Source organism: Myxocyprinus asiaticus, chromosome 15, assembly GCF_019703515.2.
Source record: "Myxocyprinus asiaticus isolate MX2 ecotype Aquarium Trade chromosome 15, UBuf_Myxa_2, whole genome shotgun sequence".
NCBI classification, from domain to species: Eukaryota; Metazoa; Chordata; class Actinopteri; order Cypriniformes; family Catostomidae; genus Myxocyprinus; species Myxocyprinus asiaticus.
Window position 1 is genome coordinate 21,372,130 of NC_059358.1, and position 18,365 is coordinate 21,390,494.

At 41.5% G+C, this 18,365-nt stretch overlaps 1 protein-coding gene across 1 annotated transcript in view; it reads right to left on the reverse strand.

Annotated features, from left to right (window-relative positions):
• The window catches only part of LOC127452993 (integrin alpha-8-like), a 142,106-nt gene that overhangs the window by 89,932 nt on the left and 33,809 nt on the right, over positions 1-18,365 (reverse strand). Inside the window, exons 5-6 of the mRNA XM_051718944.1 lie at positions 18,028-18,089; positions 2,252-2,297 (exon numbers count right to left, since the gene is read on the reverse strand). Of these exons, the coding sequence (XP_051574904.1) occupies positions 2,252-2,297; positions 18,028-18,089 (108 nt within the window). The remainder of the gene's footprint in view (positions 1-2,251; positions 2,298-18,027; positions 18,090-18,365) is intronic.

An 18,365-nucleotide genomic window follows, 5' to 3' on the forward strand; every position in this document is an offset into this window, starting at 1 on the left:
CATGTGTGGCCATTGAGCAGGTCATGTCGGATGACGAAGACCTCTCACAGGCGATAAAGAATACAATTTTGCACGCTAGAGCCCCATCTACGAGACGGCTCTATGCCTACAAATGGAATGTGTTTGTGAAATTGTACAAAACGCTACATGACGATCCCGTTAATTGCCCTATTCTGTCATTTTGGAATTTTTATAGGAGCGCTTAGATGCAGGTCTTACTCCGTCTATGCTAAAAGTATATGTAGCTGCTATTTCGGCAAATCATGCAGCTGTAGGGGGCATGCCAGTAGGTAGACACTGTTTCGTGGTCAGCTTTCTAAGAGGCGCGAGGCGATTGAATCCTCCCCGCCCAGCTACAATCCTGGCCTTGGTGCTGAATGTGCTGACTAAAGCCCCCTTTGAACCGATCGAGACTATCAATCTGCGTTCTCTTTCTTTTAAAACAGCCCTCTTACTTATCCCGGCATCCATTAAGAGGGTGAGCGATCTGCAGGCGTTCTCAACACACAACTCCTGTCTGGAATTCAGTCCGAGCGAATCTAGAGCCACGCTGAGACCAAAAAAAGGTTATATTCCCAAAGTGCTCTCTACCACCCTTTAAGGTGCAAGTAGTCACTTTACAAGCCTCCCCCCTCCAGTCGGAAGAGCAATGCTCCCTTCATACGCTCTGTCCAGTCAGAGCGCTACACACCTATGTGTTCCGCACAAGCCAATTCAGACAAACGGACCAGTTTTTTGACTGTTTCGTTGGTCACTCAAAAGGCATGCCAGTCTCAAAGCAGAGACTGTCACAAGGGATTGTCAATGCTATAACACTGGCGTACAAATCTCAGGGAACCCAATGTCCTATTGGCATTAAGGCCACTCAACGAGAGGAATGGCCGCCTTTTGGGTGTGGGAAAATGGTGTGTCCATACAAGAAATCTGCCTGGCGGCGGGTTGAGCTTCGCCCAGCACATTTGCACGATTTTACAACTTTGACGTGAATTCGGTGGCTTCACAGATATTGTCTGGCAGCAGCACTAATTCTTTATGATCTAAGGTGCGCTTTGAGAACTCGATGAATTCACTTCGCTTCCAGACCGCACGTGCCTGTGCTCTCCTAGGTCCGCTTAGCATTTTCTATTCAACAATGCAATACTCAGCCCTTCATGTTAAGCACCATCATACTTTGTTTATACTGCCTAATTACATTATATGCAATATTTCTTTTGTCTCGGCTGTGCTTTAGACATTAAAATTTAAAGCGGTGCCACACTCGGGCCATACTGCTTGAATATATATTTATTGTGTTTTCCACATAAATACATTAATATACTTGTGTCTCTGTCACGCCTTAGACACTCATTGTCTGGTTAAAAGATAGATATGCTAACTGTTTCACTACCGGACTGTGCACCTGGCTGTGCTCTACTAGGTCCGCTTGGAGCCCTCTTAAATGCAAAGCATCCCGCTACTGAGCGATGCGGGTGTGCTTGTTACCTCGCCACCGCAGAACTGTCAGGGTGAGGTTGATTTCTTATACGCTTCATATAAGCTAAGCATTGTATCTGTATGACACAATTTCATGTCCTGCCCCTTCTATACACTCGGGGTAGTTACAACGGGATTCACTCTTGAGTGTTATGTGTTACATGTCCTTTGTCCAGTACTGTGGCTTGATCGTACATGTTCCCATAAGCGCCAGCGACACGATGTAGGTGACCAAAATCGAAAGGGAACGTCTCCGGTTACGTATGTAACCTCGATTCCCTGAAATGTAGGGAATGGGACATCGCATAGCTAGCCACGCTACTGGACGTCATTATCGGTTATATAAATTGGATAAATTCTGACTGATGGCATTATGCCACCCGCTTATATAGAGAGCTGAGTGCACGCGCTCAATGTCATTGGCTGAGTGGGCGCAAACGCCATTGGCTCAATTCAGTTGCATCTGAATTGCCGTAATCCAATAGGAGTTCAGAAATCTGAGAAAAAGAGTTTTTCCCATAAGCGTAAGCGACGCGATGTCTCGTTCCCTACATCTCAGGGATCTGAGGTTACATACGTAACCAGAGACGTTATTCTGCTCTGAATGTGGAGTTAGTGTCATGCTGGTCATTCTGTGGAAAGAGCTGAGATTTTTAAGGTGCTGTAAGATGGTCTGGGATATGAAAGTCTAGTTTTTGCCAATCAGTTCTCTCAGTTAGAGACTCTGTATAAGGATGGAAAGATGGAAAACACTACATAATGAGGAGAAATATGTTACCTTGCCAGTAGAAACTCCCTGGTCCTCCCACTACCAGCGTCCCTTCCTGAGATAGAGACGAAGAAAGAGATAAAGCAAAGAAAGAGAAAGAGGCAGAAATGAGGACTGAGTGATAAAGTTTTGTTATGGGCAGCAGGCTGACATCATCTGCTCAATGTGAGGCCTTAAAAAAGTGTTTATTTGTGCATCTGGAGCAGAAAAGTAAAGACTTACAATTGACTGATGAGAGATGGGTGGCCCTACCCATGAATAAAATACACTTTTTGAGGCACAAATCCCATGTTTTTGCTTTGTGTGAGCTAGAATATATGTTAGATAAACTACAGGGTTTATGCAGGTTTTATGAAGCTAAATTTAAGACTTTTTAAGACCTTTTTAAGGCCAGCTAAAGGAAATGTAAGTAATAAATTCAAGGGTACCCAATACGTCATTACATCGTTCTCTAAATGTAAAAAAACCTAGGAAGCATATATACAAAAACATTTCAAAGTAAAAAAAAAAAAAGCAGCTTAACAGATCTCCATTTCTTTTTCATTTATTTTACAAAAAGTAAGGCTTGCATACCTCTGCCCCTAACCTGCAGAATGTAGAAATAACTTCTAATCAGACCCATTGTATTAGCTATATTCCTCTACAACACTGTGTTCCACTTGAATAGTGTTTAAACGACGCCCAAAAATATACCTCAAAATTCTGGAATAAAATGTAAGTGATAGCCACCAAACATGTAAAAGCAAGATTTTATTCATATACACTTTGGTCACTGAATCTAAAAGCTGAACAAAAGGAGAACATATGATTTTCTTTTCATTTTCATCTTTTTATAAGAACCTCCCTATTATTCTGCAATCTAAATCCCTTGTCCTAGATTAGTCAATAATATATACATTTACAGAAATGTATACACTGTGCCACTCAGTTGACATGATTCACAAATGGCAAAGAGACATGCCACGGTTGGAGTCAGCACACAGGTGTGGTTATCTTTTGAACTATAGGTGCCGTTGTCTCCATACTGCTCAGGTACGTTCAGGACATGATGTCACCGATGCATTAAAATTTTTGTATAAATCTGACAATGCATTCAAAAGATATTTAACTTTTTTATTAAATCAATATGCCAGAGAGGCAGTATGGTTGATATGAGAAAAAAAATATATATATGGCTGATATGGATATTCTTGAAGTCCTCATGACACAAGGAATCCATAGACAGCAAACTCATGATTTTAGGATATACAGTTCAAATGTTACTGGCAAAAATGTTTTTTTTTTCACATTTATTGACCCATAGGTAGCACTGTCACCAAACTTTGCAGGTACCCTCATATCATGGCCCTGAAGAAGCATACCAGGTTTTGTTTCAATTCACTTCCTGTTTTATGTAGACCTCGTTAAATTTGTGTTAACGTAACTTTTCAACAAAATCAAAATGGGCTATTATTCATTCTGTGTGGATCAGTCTGGAGATTTTTTGAGCCATTGTTTAGGCAAATTGGCAAAGTTTGAAGGAATTGTAGTGAATAAATTATAAATGTCATAATCCAAGATGGCGGCCACTGTTATGCGCAGAGTTTTTTCAGATTAACATTTTTATTGCTTGACTCTCAAGCACAATACAGAACAAGTAAAACACACATGCACAGAGTCAAACATTATCCCCCTTTTAACCCCCATTAAATCTATCCCCCTCCCAGTCCTCAACCCCCAACAAACACTCCTGTGGTCCAAGCCTGAGTATACACATATAAACATGAAGAGAGTAAAAAAAAGAAAAAAAGATTTTCTCTCCACCTGGCCCTCACCGAGAGCCTTCCAGGTCATGTATTTGTCCCATTTCTTACCATATGCATCTAATCTGCCAAGCTGTTTATATGACATTCTTTCTAATGCCACACCCTGCCCAATTTGGCGAATGGGTGGAGTTTTAATTTAAGCGATCCATTTGTATCATCAGGAGGAGCGTAATTACATGCAGAAAGAATTTTGTTTCTAGGACAAATGGTTCAAAAGATTCGTGCAAAAGAAAAATGCATTTTTTGATGGTGAAACTGATGGCGACGCTATAGAATTTGTCCTAGAGACCGCAAATTTTGTATGGAGGCTATTCGTGCCCAGAAATTACTCTTCTCATTAAAACGACACCAATCCCTCATGCAACATTTAATATTGTGACCTTATGAATTTAAGACTTGTTGCTCCGTGGGGTCACGTGACGCCATGCAAGAGGCAGACGTGTGAGCAACGAGCTCTGCGCACTTTGCTACGTTTTTTATTATTTTCTTGTTATAAACTGGTGAATTTTGATACACCCAGTTACACATTTGCTCTTTGATGCAAAACATGGTCTAAATCCTCGGGCTCTGGAGACATTATAAGACACTTACGTGTTCAGGATGAAAGCCCGACAGACCTACAGACCGGGGACTCGTTTTGGATGGCGCGGCGAGAGAGGAGATCCAGCGTCAGTTGTCCAACATGTCGGTGATGTTGACGAAGGCAATTTTGCCTCACAAAATTGTGAGGCAAAATTGAGCAATCTGATGGCAAAGTTGTCGTGGGGGCTCATGGGCGTTCATGGACCTTTTGAGTTTAGAGGGATTGTCGCTGGTTGGCACTCTCGTGCGCGGGGTTAATGTGCATGTTTTTCTTTTTTCTGTTTGTTTTGTTCGGGGGGAAGTTTGGGGTTTGATTGTTTCACTAATGGGGAATATGATCTGTATAATTTTGTTTTTGACACACAGTTTATTTTTTCTACTATATCAAAATGTCAAATGTTAATATGAGTGTACTATCTCTCTCCACATGGAATGTAAATGAGTTGGGGCACCCCATAAAAAGAAGGAAGGTTATTACTTTTCTTAAACATAAGAAATATGATATAGTGTTTCTTCAAGAAACACATCTCTCCCCGCAGGAAGCTGAAAAATTTGGGAAGATATGGGGTGGACATGTTTTTTCTAGTGCTGGCTCAAGTAAGAGCAAGGGAGTTATTATATTGGTAAATAAACATCTACAATTCAAATGTCTCAAACAGATTAAAGATAAATTAGGAAGAGTCATTATAGTTTTAGCTGAAATTCAAGGACAAAGTTTGATTTTGGCTAATATTTACGCACCTAACGCTGATGATCAGGGCTTTTTTTTGAAGGGATGTTGCAAACCGCTGGCACCCCTTATGATATAATATTGGGAGGAGACTTTAATCTTTTGATAGACTCAATCCTTGATCATAGTGAAGCAAAAGTGTATAAGCCCCCTAGAGCAAAATTGACGCTTCACAGGATGTGTAGAAATCTTGGTCTTTCAGATATTTGGAGACTTTTGAACCCATCTGGTAGGGACTATACATTTTTTTCATCAGTCCATAAGATTTATTCTAGAATACATTTTTTTTTTGATATCCAAATCCCTCATTTCATCTGTTGTTGATTGCTCAATTGGATACATTTTAGTCTCGGATCATGCCCTGGTGAGTTTAGAGGTGATGCCACATATAGAGAAAAAGAAATCATATAGTAGGCGCCTTAATGTATCCCTTCTGCAAAATCCTGATTTCCAACAAATGTTAAAGACTGAAATCAATATTTATATGGAGACCAACTGGTCGTCAGTATCCTCTGTGGGCGTGGCTTGGGAGGCACTTAAGGCGGTTCTTAGGGGTCGGATCATACAGTATGCCTCATTCATCAAAAAATCCAAAGCACAAGAACTTATGGAGTTGAAAGGAAATACTAAAAGTGCCAAGGCAGAGCTGAAGTATGTCAGCTGATGGCCTCAGAGAATTGACCCGATTGAAATACAGATATAATACTATTTTGTCACGGAAAGTGGAGTTTTGGTTATTCAAGGCAAGACAGTCATACTTTCAGGTGACAAAGCAGGAAAGCTTTTGGCTAGATATATAAAGCAGAGAGAGTCTTTTTCTACCATTCCCTCGGTGAAATCTGCTGATGGCGACATTTTTGCTTCAGCCATTGATATTAATAATGCTTTTAAAGAATTCTATCTTGATCTCTATAGTTCCACGTCTTCGTCTACTGATGAAGATATTAGAAACTTGGTGGAACCATTAGATCTTCCTAAACTGACGACTGAGCAAAAAAACTCTCTTGATTCTGAGATAACCTTGGAGGAGCTTGACGAGGTAATTAAGTCCCTACCTACTGGCAAAGCTCCTGGGCCAGATGGTTTTGCCGCAGAATTTTTTTAGATCCTATGCTACAGAACTGGCTCCACTTTTGTTAGAAGTTTATACTGATTCATTAAAGAATGGAAAGCTTCCTCCAACCATGACACTAGCCCAGATCAGTCTGATTCTTAAAAAGGACAAAGATCCAAGCGAGTGTAAAAGTTACCGTCCAATTTCCCTGATCCAACTAGATGTAAAAATATTGTCAAAAATTTTGGCTAATCGATTAAGCAAAGTTATGACACCACTTATACATATAGATCAGGTGGGATTTATTCGGGGCCGCAGCTCTTCTGATAACATCTGGCGTCTCATCAATATCATGTGGTCAGTAGTGAATGATCAATCTCCGATTGCTGCCATCTCACTTGATGCCAAAAAGGCGTTTGATATGGTAGAATGGGATTATCTTTTTAAGATTTTGGAAATGTATGAGTTTGGGAGTACATTTATTGGTTGGATTAAGTTACTTTATAGACACCCTGTAGCAGCGGTACAAACAAATGGATTAATTTCAGATTATTTTACTCTGGATAGGGGCACTCGGCAGGGCTGCCCTCTTTCCCCATTATTGTTCTGTCTTGCCCTGGAACCATTAGCAGCCGCGATAAGAAAGGAGGATGATTTTCCAGGGGTGGTGGCGGGAGATGTGCCGCATAAGCTTCTGCTTTACGCAGATGATATTTTATTATTTGTCTCTGAACCTACTAGATCTATGCCTTGCCTCCACAGAATTATTAATTCCTTTTCCAAGTTTTCAGGATACAAAGTTAATTGGGCTAAATCCGAAGCTTTGGCTCTGACAGCGTACTGCCCAGTAACACCTTTTCAGCCGGGCACCTTCCAGTGGCCCAAACAGGGCATTAAGTATTTGGGGATTTTATTCCCAGCAAATTTGTCTGATTTATTTAGTGTTAATTTTAACCCTTTAATAAAAAGGTTTTCGAGCGATGTGAGCAGGTGGGCTTCATTACATTTATCGATGTTTGGGAAGGTTAATGTTATTAAAATGAATTGTATTCCAAAATGTAACTACCTGCTACAATCTCTCCCTGTAGATGTCCCCCTCTCTTATTTCAAGGAATTTGATAGCATAGCGAAGTCCTTCATTTGGAATGGTAAACGTCCCAGATTGCATTTTAATAAGTTACATAGGCCGATAGACAAAGGAGGGCAAGGCCCACCCAAGATTTTGTTTTATTACTATGCGTTCAGTCTCAGACATTTGGCTCATTGGTCACTTCCACCTGAGAGAGCCCCTCCATGGTTTGTTATTGAACAGGCAGTTCTTGCTCCTATTTCGCCATTACAAAGCATCTCTATCAAACTAATCGGAAAAGTTAAGTTACACCCTGTTATTTCGCATTTACACTCGGTATGGACTAAAGTGTCCAGATTGTTTAAATTGGACACTTATTTAAATGTTGCCTCGAGCATATGGCAGAACCCAAGACTGTGTATTAGCAAGTCTCCTTTCTGCTGGCCGGAGTGGATTGTGAGGGGGGTTGCTACACTCGGTGACCTATATGAAAATGGTGTGTTGAGATCGTTTGAAAACTTGGTCAAACATTTTGGATCCCCAGACCTCAGTTTTATAGGTATTTACAACTGCGCCACCTGCTTTGCACTATTTTTGGGAGTAGCACAAATCCCCCTAAGGAGGCAGATGCTTTGGGAGAGGTGATTGCGGCTTTTGGAAAAGGTCATGAGGCATCAGTGTACTACTCCCTGTTAATTCAGAGTATGGGGGACGGAGCCTTAACTTCTCTCAAGAGAGTATGGGAGAAAGATTTCAACTTGGCTTTGGAGAAAGGAGTGTGGGCTAAGATTCTTAAAAACGTTAAGTCTGCATCTAGTGATGCAAAGGTGCGTCTTATACAATTCAAAATTTTGCATAGATTTCTATGACCTCTAGACTGTATAGGCTTGGTCTTAAAGACACACCCACCTGCTGGAGATGCCAATCGGAGGATGGAGACATGGCCCATGTTTTTTGGTGATGTGTCGAGATCCAGAAATTCTGGTCGAAGGTTCAGAATTTTGTGTGCGACGTGGTGGGCACTCAGGTTTCGTTTTGCCCCAGACTTTGTGTTCTGGGCGATGGGGCGGTCATTGATGTGGGGGATGGCCATATAGAGAGCTGGGTTCTGACATGTGTGATGATCGCCAGGCAGGTTATTTTGAGGGGTTGGAGGTCAGCTGGTGTGCCCCCATATCTGGAGTGGTGCACGGAGGTGGGGAGGGTGGCAGCTTATGAGGAGGTGTCATCGGGAAGACGGGGTGGCTTGGATAAATTTATTCGGAAATGGGGCAGGTATTTGGAGTTTTTGGAGGGCTCTCGGGTGGGGTGTGGAGAGAGTAGTATATTATAGTGTTGGGCCTCATGTATTCCGATAGAAGACAAAGGCAGGCCTAACAGTTGTAAAAACCTAACTCAAGCCCCCACATTCCAATTTGTAAATTATACTGATAAAAATCACGCCAAAATCAAACAAAGGGAGTCCAAAACAGACTACAAATCCCATGAAGCCTTGCTCACTAAAGGATCGAACTCTCTACTCCTATTGGATGAGGCACACAACAGAACGTCCCTCAAACATGACATCATCAGGAGTTGAAATACCTCTGAAATGCTTCCGGGATTTGCTTCCAGCAACTTTGTTTGCAGTGTGTAGATGCAGCTCATCGCTGCTCTCAGGTGCAACCTCGTGGCACAAGGAAGTAACGTCCGACTTGAAACTGTGGCCATACAATCTCCATCTCACTGGATGAGTTGAGATTACTCTGTGTTCAACCGAACACTCTAACGGATCTGAAGGAGAGCAATCCGCAAACTTCATCCGTTTGCTTGCAGAAGTGAAGAGATTAAAGATTTCTCTTCCATCTTCAATCAAGTCGACATTTCTGAGTTCTCTGCCAGCCCACCAAGAATCAACAGCCATGCCCGCCAACAGAGCGAGGAAACGGCCTCCCGTCATCACCCGAGCCTCAAGGAACCGGGTCGGAATTAAAGGACGGATGAACACACATTCTGTCCTCATGCGATTCAAGTAAGAGGTTTACATCTGGGCTTGAGATAGAATATTGTAGTGTGTTATTCTTGTGTTTCAAGGTATTTGCTTGTACAGTTTACGGACCGCCATGTCCGTTCATTATTAATACTCAGGGTATTAATTATCACGAATTTGTTTTGCTGTATTGTGGTCCAACCAAATTGGACTGTTGTGCATTTTCGCCATCGTGGGTGAAACCGGCAAACTGAGTTATCCATTAAAGAGTCAAAGAACGCGGGACTTTTACAAGCCGTCCACCGCGTCTCTGAGTGATAAACTAACAGCTGCTTTCTCTCCCACAATCGCGAAATCGGTTTTAGGGCCGTCACTTAATTCTCTCTCTCTCTCTCTTTCGTACTAACCACACACACACACACACACACACACACACACACACACACACACACCTTATGTGTTATAGTTTAGTTTGTAGTTGTAAGTCGGAAGTTTATTGACTGCATTGTATTAATTATTAATTGATATTATTGCATAAATAAACTTTGTTTATATTACAAAGAGAAGTGTTTTGTTTTGTTTTGCATACGCCTGTGTCATGCTGACGGGATGTCAGTGCTCAGATTCAAACCTTCATTCATTGTTTTTTTCCCGAAAATCGATATTCTTCGGATGTCGATTTTCCTAAGAAAACAATCTAATATTGAGACTGTTTTACTATCTGGTTATTAGTCCCTGATTCCAGGGTGGTGCCCCGTCAATGTTAATCCTTATTAATATTCTATTGATTTTTGATAATTGATAATTATCTTTGATGATTGTTGAATCTGACTGATCAATAAGCTAGTGTTAATTTTAATGAATGTTTCTTCGATGTTAACAATTAACGATTATCTTTGATAACTGTTGATTTAAAGGATTAAAAAAGCTAACACTGATTCTCATCAATGTTCTATTGATTTTAGTAATTAATAATTATCTTTGATAATTATTAATTATTGCTAATAACCAAACTTGCTCCTAAACATAGCACACTACATTTACTGGAGCCCCATATGAGGTTTTAATGAGTTAGATTCAATTAATTAATTTAAATATTAATTAATAACTAAAGAAATAATCATTAATTATTTCTGATAGTAACACTGATCTAAACAACCAGTAAAGCCCTACATAATAATTGGTGCCCCGTGTGAGGAATCCTACATGCCAGTTCTGTCACAGTGTGTATGCATAAGAATCCAAAGTAATAATTTGAATCATTACTTCAAAGTTTAGTTCTGTTTGACAATTTACTTCTCACAACTTGCCAAACATAAGCCAGTGTGGTGTGAAAGTGCTCTTAAGAGTGAATTAGGGGTTGGTAAATTTACTATAGTCTGCTTAAAATCTGCTGTTGTTGTTAATTAACTCCTAACGCTTTCATCTAAATGTTACAGAGAGGTGCCAAGTCACTTCATTGACATCCACCAAAGAGAGAACACCGTGAAATTTGCACATTACATAACAGTAGACCGTAAGCCACAGGTCGAAGCCTCTCACCTGTGCTTTTGTGTTAGCATTATAGCAACTGTAAAACAACAAGCTATCAGAGCCACTGTCACAAGAATTTTTACTGCCCCAGTAAAACGAGTCACCAATCACCCCGCGTGACTGGAGCTGAAGCGCCACAGAGGTTAGTCGACCCAGCACTGCAAGATGTGGTCGCTGCTGTCCTCCGTCTCTCCATAGAGGAGAGAGATAACCTTAATGGCCACAATATTAGTCGTTGTGATGAAGCATTGCAGGAACTAGTTGATTATGTCAACAACCCGGTTGGGAAGCCAATGCGCACAATCCTGGACCTAGTGGGCCAAATGTTCCTTCTTCGTCACCGCAGAACCCAACTGCAAACCACAGAGCACCAGGTCCAGCTCGCCCAGCTGCAGAGCAGCTACCATGTGATGCAGAGGGAAAATCTCAGCCTGCACCAAGAAATTAGGTGCACCCAAACTGAGAAAGTCCAGGCACAGGAAGATAATGCCCAGATGCAGGAGGAAAACGAAACCCTGCGCAGGCAGCTTCAAGCTGCCCAGCTAAAAGTAGAGTCAGATCAGGTAAGTGCAGCTGAAACGCACAGCACAACCTCTGACATAGAAGAGGGCCCCCTCTTTAGTGCTATGCGTAGAAATGTGCCCCTGAGAAACCCAGGAACACACGCTAGGAGCCGAGCTGCCCCTAGTGGTACAGTCTCTGACTTCGTCCTCCAAGACACCTTTCAAAATCCTCCAGCGGCCTGCTGGTTGGATGCAGGTGCCCCTCCTTACAGTTGCCCTCCTCAGTCAGTTTTCAGTCACGCCACCTTGCGTTTCAAAGTGTGGTGTAAGCGGCTCGAAGATCCCATTAGCCAGGGAGCTGTACGCAACCCGGGGTCCACCCCCACGAGTCGACTGGACTCCTTCCCCACCATGAAGGGGAGGAAGTCGTCCTCATCGCTATAGCGATCCGAGTGACTATGGTGTTTCGGATGACTCGGACGACCCGTGGTCATACCGCCACCAATGCTTGCGTATCCGACAACTCAAGTCCCTCACAGGGGACATAGAACGCTTTGACCCAAGTAATCGAGATTCAAACATCGACAATTATCTTAGGGAAATTGAGCACTGCCTGGTTGACTTGCCTTATGCTTCGTCGCGTGAAAAACTCAAGCTTATATGGAAGACCACGGTAAGGAGTGTCCATGCGTTCATGGAAATGCTACCGACTGGTACACGAAACTGCTACTCAGCTCTGTGTAAAGCCCTACACGAGGAGTATTCGCTGTATATTGACGAAGCCTCCGCTACCATAGCTGCTTTCGCCATCACCCAGAAGAGGCACGAGCCTCCCCGTGAGTATTATAGACGCCTGAGAACCACGTACTTCCAAGGAAGTAACGCACCAGGTCTGGAGGAGGAACGAGCTTTCAAGTCTGTTTTTCTTCACAAACTCCACGAGTGCGTGCGATATGACGTCACGATGCACCGCAGAACCCACCATACAGGAAATCAGAAGATATGCGCAACTGGCATGGGAGACACGTGTGCGCCCTGCCCGAGGGCATGAAGGCAACGCCAGAGCCCTGGGGATCCAAGCCTCAGAATATGCATACCTAGCGCTTGAAGGCAACAAAATGCCTCGCATTAAGGTGAATGCTAGAACCGGACCCCAGAGGCGCCGATCACCCCACCAGCAGGGTAGGCAACAGAACCAGGGGGGTGGTAGCCAGACACACCCCCAGGGTCACGGCAGGCCTAAACAACAAAACGTTCACCGGCCGAAAAGAAATGCACGTTTCGAACGAAAACCCAAACAAGAAGGTAGGTGGGTAGAAAAGGTTTCAAATCCCCTTAGAGAACAAGATTTGAGAAAAGAAATGGAGGACATAAGGAGATGCTTGACTGAGTTAGTAACTAAGCTTGACATGCTCCGTTGTTCACCAGGTCTGCCGACCTCCTCAAAGAAACACGGCACTGAAACCTTGTCAGTATGACTAGACGATGTACCCCCTCCTGTTAACGCCAAAATTTACTTTGTAGGTCGGGAAAAGGGGAACAGGGTCCAAGTTGCTCCCCAAAACAGTCATTCCTAACATGCCACACCCTCCTTTTCTGACCTTCTTGGGTGATCTGTACCGTAAGGACAACACCTGACACATGGGTCATTCAGCTCCCACACACTACTCGACACTGGTACCGAAATAAGTCTAATGGGTTCCAACACCTTCGCAGAGGTGGCTAGAGCAAAGCTCTCCCTTGGCAAACCATTATAGACAGAGACCTGCAACGTAAGCATCACAAGCTACATGCAAGATACAGTAGGTCGTCTATCACAAAACGGGCCTGGATTGACACCTTTCAAGGGATGATGCTAATAGACCCTGTTTACATATGTCCCATTAATACGGAACTACTGTTAGTTGGCCAGGACCTACTGACACGATTGACTCCACTCATTGACTACCATCGTGGACACATGTGGGCTCAGGTTGACATACCGAGACCACTTAGTCCAGAAAACAGTTCACCAGCTTCAGATGCACATGTCGCCATTGTCCAAAAAAATCCAGCAGAGACGACGACTCCAATAAGAACAATTGCAGGGCCTGGGTAAAACCCTTCAGGGTACTATTGTCACTGCACATTTGCAATCCGTTCTTATCAATAACACTTTGCACACTTTAGGGACTTTGTCAGAGAAAACAACTTATGCGTGTATCGTTAGAGAGCTAATGCAGGACCTCAGGGAAATTAGCTCCTCAGTCAACAGTCTGAGTGGTGGAAGGATTCCAGCTTACCTGGTCTCCCTAGATCTTGTCGAACAAATCCTTAGATCTGCTACTATCTCAGTTGTGCAACCTTCACAGATACACATGGCATATAGTTTTGGCATTGAAATTTCAATCCATGTAAATCCTCAGAACCTCAAAATAGGATTTATCCTCAATCTACCGTCATAGGCAGAATATATATAGACTAAAGTCTGTATTTAATGTTGGTTTTCAGAGAGGTAATGCACACATTCACCTCAAAACACCACCAACACTCGCCTACCATGATGAGGACCCCTCGCTCTACCTTATCCCTAACCTAAACATGTGTACCAAGACAAAGTACATTCATTGGGTTTGTCAAAACGCAACCCCTTTGTTGGAGAGGTGACTAACTACCTCCCTGAACAAGTGTCATGGTAGCATGTCCATCAAAGATGAAGGAACAGAGACAAAGGTAGAGCGAGCAGGCAATTGCTGGCTCGTTAACACACCAGCCACCGAAGTCCCAATGTCATATGACTGCCATGATACAGCCACTAAACTAAGGATACCAAACCAAACGGTGTTCTTAATAGTTCCCCAAGGAGCCACCGTGCACACTGATGATATTGTCCTCCATCATCTCAACGTCAACAAACATGATGCAGAAATTGAGATCATGGATGCATTTAGAGGTCACAACCTCACCATTGATGACACCCTTCAACAGCAGCTTCAGGCTGAAGGGATGAAATTAGTGAAGTTCAGTCTCAAACCGACTGGCTTGACCACTATATTTCCTAGTCACATAAGCAGTTCGTCATCTTACCAAGAACACCCTATCAATTTGGTTGCCCTCTGGCTCCTCCTTAGTGGTTGGATCATCATCGCAATTATTGCATACGCCATGTACAGGTACATTCAACACCTACAGGCCAGACTGGATTCACTTCTCATACAGCCGCGTTTTACACATCAGTCTGAGCCCATCCCACAGGTTAACCCCATCATTTCCAAGGATAAGCCTTTTAACCTTTAACCCTCCTTTCCTCTAACATTTTGTTCCTAGTAACCAATGTCAGGTTCTACTTTGATTTTGTGTTATGACCAAAGAACAAGAAAGGATTGTGTTACGGTTAATGCTGTGCCTTCCAATAACTTGAAATGTTTATGTGTGATGAATGTAGTTTTAGTTTTAGCTAGAAGTTCTATGCCCAGATGTGCCTCAATCTCTGTCCAGACGATAAAGCCTCTGTGAACTCTAATGAACTGTATGGACTGTGCAACCATTTTTCTTTCCTATCAGGAATACATGGATGGCGTAACCCACAGGTTACTGTGAACCGACAAGAACTGTTCAGCCCTTCAGTTGCTCTAAAGATGTTGGACAACAACCAACTCTTCAGACCAAAGGGGGGAATGTTGGGCCTCATGTATTCAGATAGAAGACAAAGGCAGGCCTAACAGTTGTAAAAACCTAACTCAAGCCCCCACATTCCAAGTCATAAATTATACTGATAAAAATCGCGCCAAAATCAAACAAAGGGATTCCAAAACAGACTACAAATCCCATGAAGCCTTGCTCACTAATGGATCGAACTCTCAACTCCTATTGGATGAGGCACACAACAGAACGTCCCTCAAACATGACATCATCAGGAGTTGAAATACCTCTGAAATGCTTCCGGGATTTGCTTCCAGCAACTTTGTTTGCAGTGTGTAGATGCAGCTCATCGCTGCTCTCAGGTGCAACCTCGTGGCACAAGGAAGTAACGTCCGACTTGAAACTGTGGCCATACAATCTCCATCTCGCTGGACGAGTTGAGATTACTCTGTGTTCAACCGAACACTAACGGATCCGAAGGAGACCGCCGAGCAATCCGCAACTTCATCTGTTTGCCTGCAGAAGTGAAGAGATTAAAGATTTCTCTTCTCTCTTCAATCAAGTCAACATTTCTGAGTTCTCCACCAGCCTGTCAAGAATCAACAGCCGTGTCCGCCAACAGAGTGAGGAAACGGCCTCCCGTCATCACCCGAGCCTCAAGGAACCGGGTCGGAATTAAAGGACGGATGAACACACATTCTGTCCTCATGCGATTCAAGTAAGAGGTTTATGTCTGGGCAGAGATAGAATATTGTAGTGTGTTATTCTTGTGTTTCAAGGTTTTTGCTTGTACAGTTTACGGGCCGCCATGTCCGCTCATTATTAATACTCAGGGTATTAATTATCACAAATTTGTTTTGCTGTATTGTGGTCCAACCAAATTGGACTGTTGTGCATTTTCGCCATCGTGGGTGAAACCGGCAAACTGAGTTATCCATTAAAGAGTCAAAGAACGCAGGACTTTTACGAGCCGACCGCCGCGTCTCTGAGTGATAAACTAACAGCTGCTTTCTCTCCCACGATCGCGAAATCGGCTTTAGGGCCGTCACTTAATTCTCTCTCTCTCTCTCTCTCTCTCTCGCTCTCTCTCGTACTAACCACACACACACACACACACACACACACCTTATGTGTTATAGGATTATTTTTATTTCCATATCTAATCATATCACTGTTTAGTTTGTAGTTGCAGTCAGAAGTTTATTGACTGCATTGTATTAATTATTAATTTATATTACTGCATAAATAAACTTTGTTTATATTACAAAGAGAAGTGTTTTGTTTTGTTTTGCATACGCCTGTGTCATGCTGACGGGATGTCAGTGCTCAGATTCAAACCTTCATTCATTGTTTTTTTCCCGAAAATCGATATTCTTCGGATGTCGGTTTTCCTAAGAAAACAATCTAATATTGAGACTGTTTTACTATCTGGTTATTAGTCCCTGATTCCAGGGTGGTGCCCCATCAATGTTAATCCTTATTAATATTCTACTGATTTTTGATAATTGATAATTATCTTTGATGATTGTTGAATTTGAATGATCAATAAGCTAGTGTTAATTTTAATGAATGTTTCATCGATGTTAACAATTAACGATTATCTTTGATAATTGTTGATTTAAAGGATTAAAAAAGCTAACATTGATTCTCATCAATGTTCTATTGATTTTAGTAATTAATAATTATCTTTGATAATTATTAATTATTGCTAATAACCAAACTTGCTCCTAAACGTAGCACACTACATTTACTGGAGCCCTATATGAGGTTTTAATGAGTTAGATTCAATTAATTAATTTAAATATTAATTAATAACTAAAGAAATAATTATTAATTATTTCTGATAGTAACACTGATCTAAACAACCAGTAAAGCCCTACAATAGTTAGTATGATTATTATGTGTGTGTATGTATGTATTTATGTGTATATATTTGTATTTATGTTTGTATATATATGTATGTATATGTGTGTATATATATATATATATATATATATATATATATATATATATATATATGTATGTATATATGTGTGTCGGTTTGATTTTTATTTCTATATATTTTCTCATGTTTGACCACAGGGTTGTTTTTTGGGGGGGCGGGGTCGGGGAGGGGGGTTGTGGGGTTTAAATGTTGATTTATATATATATATATATATATATATATATATATATATATATATATACGTTGTACATTTCATTGTTATTGTATGATTTAATAAAAAATGTTAATTACAAAAAAAGACTTGTTGCTCCGTTTTAAGACATTTTTAAGGCCTTAATTTGCAAAAGGGCAATTTAAGAATTTTAAAGACTGTTTTCAGACCTACAGAAACTCTTAACTATTACCTAAATGTCTGAATCATTAATTACTAATATAATTATATTACATAATTAATTTATTATTGTTATTTCATTATATAACTAATTTTAATTACCAAAAACATATTATTTAGATGTGTATTGAATATTTTGTATTTAGCAATGAATATTTACTGAGAAAAGAAGACATAAAAGGAAACATTTTTATAATTTCAGGCCCTATTTTGTACCCTGTTCATGGAAAGTGAGAGAACTGTTTATTTTAAACACAAGAGTATCAGAGAGAAAGAGAAATATGGCATGAAAAGAGAAACAGCCTTCTTCTTGCTTTCTGTTCTGATTTGCTGTGACATAAGGATGGAGGGTCAAAGTGACATATCTGTCTCCAGCCTCTCTCTCTCTATTTCTTTCTATCCCTCTGTCCTCAATCTAACCATTAACCTCACCCCTCTCTCTACTCTACTCAGTTCACAGCATATGGAGAAGAGAGTGAGAATTGGGAAATAAACCTTTGCAGTTTAGAGATGTGGACTAATGTCACAAAAGAAGTGAGTAAACTTAAACACACAAACAGGGATGAGGACAGGGATTTATTACCTTAGTGAAGTCAACACTGAAGCCCGCTTGGCAGAAGCCCTGGCCCTCGGGGTTCGGGTTATCTACAGAGTTCAGAACAGTCTCAGTTATACAAGTGTGATTAAGATAAGATTGATTACATAAGAGCTTCTGCACCTTAGAGATGTCTATTGAATATTAGTGTAAATAGAGCTGTAAAAGGATCTTAGTTCGTGGGCAATGGAGGAGTCAGGAGACAATGAAGCAGGTTCAAGGTCAGTCTTTTAATGTTCAGCTTCACACGAAATTGATGGTAACCATCAAAACAAATATATACTTTTCTAAATAAATGAAAGCACTCTCTCAGATTGTGGTATTGG